Source organism: Lactuca virosa, chromosome 2 (genome assembly GCF_052849685.1).
Source record: "Lactuca virosa cultivar CGN04683 chromosome 2, Lactuca_virosa_CGN04683_v6, whole genome shotgun sequence".
NCBI classification, from domain to species: domain Eukaryota; kingdom Viridiplantae; phylum Streptophyta; class Magnoliopsida; order Asterales; family Asteraceae; genus Lactuca; species Lactuca virosa.
Genome location: NC_136427.1, coordinates 173787320 through 173790136, shown reverse-complemented (window position 1 = coordinate 173790136; position 2817 = coordinate 173787320). Strand labels below are relative to the sequence as shown.

The following is a 2817-nucleotide window of genomic DNA, read 5'->3' as shown; positions in this document are numbered from 1 at the left end:
GCCTCCATTGTATATAACACTTCGATTAAATCAGCCCCACCATTTGTAGAGTAGGGTTGGGATTGTTGTTTTCGGTGGGGAGAAGGTGGAGGTCGTGGGGTTTACGGTGACATTTAGTGGCCGACAGGAGGCTAACAGGTGGTGTGGTGGCTGCCTCTAGATCACCAGTGGTGGCAGTCTCCACTATTTGGCTTCGTTTTTCCGGCAAAGCTAGGAACTGATGAGGGGTTGGTTTTTAAGAGATGGGTATAAAGGTATAGAGAGAGAGAGAGAAAAGAGAGATAGATGGATAAGTGGGCTCACTTTTATATTTAATAATAATAACAATTTAAAAAAATAAAAGAAAAATTAAAACTAAATTCATTGAGGGTATAATAGTCTTTTTTAGTTTGGACAGGGACCAAAACTGCAAGCAAACTAGCTCAAAAGGACCACCAACCCAAAAAACTCGTGGTTTGGACCAAAACCTCAAAAGAATGCATACCATAGGAACCATTTTTGCAATTTTGTCTATTAAATATGAACGAATTTCACAATGAAATATTGCTATAATGAAAAATAATTTTATATAAAAACTATCTTTCAAAGACGTGATACAAAATAAAACAAATCACAAGAACCATTATTACAGTTTACATTATAGAAAATTTAACAATAAATATTAAAGCCTTTTGCAAAAAGGATAAATTTTATATTAATGTTATCCATTTGGCACTATGTTTTTATACTGAAAGTTCCCGAGGGTTCCCTTGTTTCTGCTTTGCAGTTTCAACTTTTTTTTGTTTCCACTGTGCCCACTTCAATGACATTCTTCTTTTATCGGCCTCACTCACTAACTTGACATCCGTTGCCAATCCAACAAACTGAAGAAACCTGATCAACTCCCATGTCAGATCCAACTGCCACCATTCAAATCCATGTCGAGCAGATCTCTGGAAAGCGTGGTGATTGTTATGCCAACCCTCTCCAAGAGTCAACATTGCCACCCACCTGTTTAGTATACCATACGTTATCTTGTATCCAAAATTATACCTTGAATTTACACAACTTAAATATTTTTCCATTTATGGCTATTGAGATGTTTCATGGCTACATACCAATTATTGGTGGAAGTATCCGGGCAGTCCCACGGCCTCTCGCCCCATTTATGGCTGACAGAGGATGCCAATGAGGCGAAATGATGAACCACAACTGCTCGCATACCCTACATGCAATTACACGTAAGATTCTATTAAGTATCAACATGCGTAAAATATCGACTGAAGAAATGAAACACAATAAATCTATATCAGTTATTATATACCATGGCCCAGGCCAAATAGGAAAAGCCTCCTCGGAGATATAGTAAGGCTGCAAGTGCAGCTGGATGCCAGAAGTAAGTATCATGAAGAAACCTATAGAACAACTGTGCCTTTAGTTCGGATACTTTCGAGTATTCTCCACCCTTTGGTTCTCCACACTAATTCATTAGACCAGTTTAGTACCAAAGATAGTACGTTGTGAAATTAAGTAAAGACATTAACATTAAAACTGTGTATATATGCAGTTGGTATAATCACCTTTGAAGCAACATAGTCGTTGTTACAGAACCAACCCAAATTACTATACCAAAAACCGCGGATTGGGGCAACAGGATCCCTATCTGTATCAGTATACTTGTGGTGGGCCACGTGTGTGTTCACATAAAACATTGGATCTCTCTGCAATTTTAGTTAGAGAAAAACAATAAGCAAGACACAACAACAAAAAGATAATGTAACGGAAAAAAGATACATGCTATGTGTTATAAACATGCATATGCATAAGGACATATAGGAACGATATATACCTGGAAGGCGTGAGCACCACAGTAAGCGAAGAAATACTCGAGCCATTTCGGGAGCTTGAAACTACGGTGACAAAGAAGTCTATGATAACCAAGAGTCACACCAAACCCGCTCAATAAACCCAAGCCCACAGCCACTCTGATTGCACCCGAATCAAACACAAAAGGTGCGCAAGCAGCCAGCACATGAATCCCGACAAACCAGCAAATGCTAGCTACGTCTTCGGAATCCCATTTCCTAAACCAAAACCATCCCTTCGGCCTCTTCTCGAACTCCGACGTTGAATCATCTAGTACCCCCGCTGCAGCCGCCGCCGCTGCTACCCTAGTTACATGGTCTTTTGTTTTAATACGCAGGGTACTGGTTGACGGGGGTTGTAACGACGTGAAACTTGGCATAGAGGTTTGGGTTTTCGTTTTATAGCTACGGTTGGAAGGGATAATACCAAGGCAAGTCCTCCATTTGTGGTTCTTTGAAATATGAAAGTTAACGTTAGGATGAATAGCTAGTGACATGGCTCTTTGTTCTTTTGGGGAGGTTTGGATCTATATTGTCTACTCGAATAACTATATATTAAAACCGCAAACCAACTTATTCCCACCTTCAATATATATATATATACACTTACGAACGTATTAATGCATGGTTATCTCCAATGCATTTAATCTGTAAATTTTAATAAATTATTAAAATTTTATTTTAATTTTATTATTTCATTCCTACAATTCATTTAATTCTTCAAAGCTTCGTGGAAAATAGTTATCCCAAAAAAACTTCAAATCCAATTAAACGTCAACTTAGGGTCTTATGTCTTTAATCTTATTGAGTTGTAACTAGAAATTTCATTTTATTCGACCATAGCATTAAAAGTCTCCTAGAATAAGAAAAAAAAGTTTATGGACCAACGCTTCATAATGATCATAAATAAAACCGGATTACATTTTCTTCGAAACAAGTTAAATTTCAATGTTTTAAAAATCGGTATTCAGTT

The 2817-nt window shown here is 37.6% G+C and overlaps 1 protein-coding gene across 1 annotated transcript; it reads right to left on the bottom strand.

Moving 5' to 3' along the window:
• Positions 1-543: 543 nt before the first annotated feature.
• On the bottom strand, positions 544-2420 carry LOC145159754 (acyl-CoA C20 Delta5-desaturase-like). The gene is made up of 5 exons (XM_079078789.1): positions 1829-2420; positions 1560-1700; positions 1304-1459; positions 1098-1204; positions 544-990 (listed from the first exon to the last, which is right to left on the bottom strand). The coding sequence occupies exons 1-5, from the start codon at positions 2339-2341 to the stop codon at positions 723-725; spliced, it is 1185 nt and encodes a 394-aa protein (XP_078934915.1). The 5' UTR covers positions 2342-2420; the 3' UTR covers positions 544-722.
• Positions 2421-2817: the final 397 nt, after the last annotated feature.

Coding starts and splice junctions, on each gene's coding strand:
- LOC145159754 (XM_079078789.1), bottom strand. CDS start 2,341: ATGTCACTAGCTATTCATCCTAACGTTAACTTTCATATTTCAAAGAAC. Junction 1,460..1,559: donor ACGACTATGTTGCTTCAAAG/GTGATTATACCA, acceptor CTAATGAATTAG/TGTGGAGAACCAAAGGGTGG. Junction 991..1,097: donor GATACTTCCACCAATAATTG/GTATGTAGCCAT, acceptor TATACTAAACAG/GTGGGTGGCAATGTTGACTC.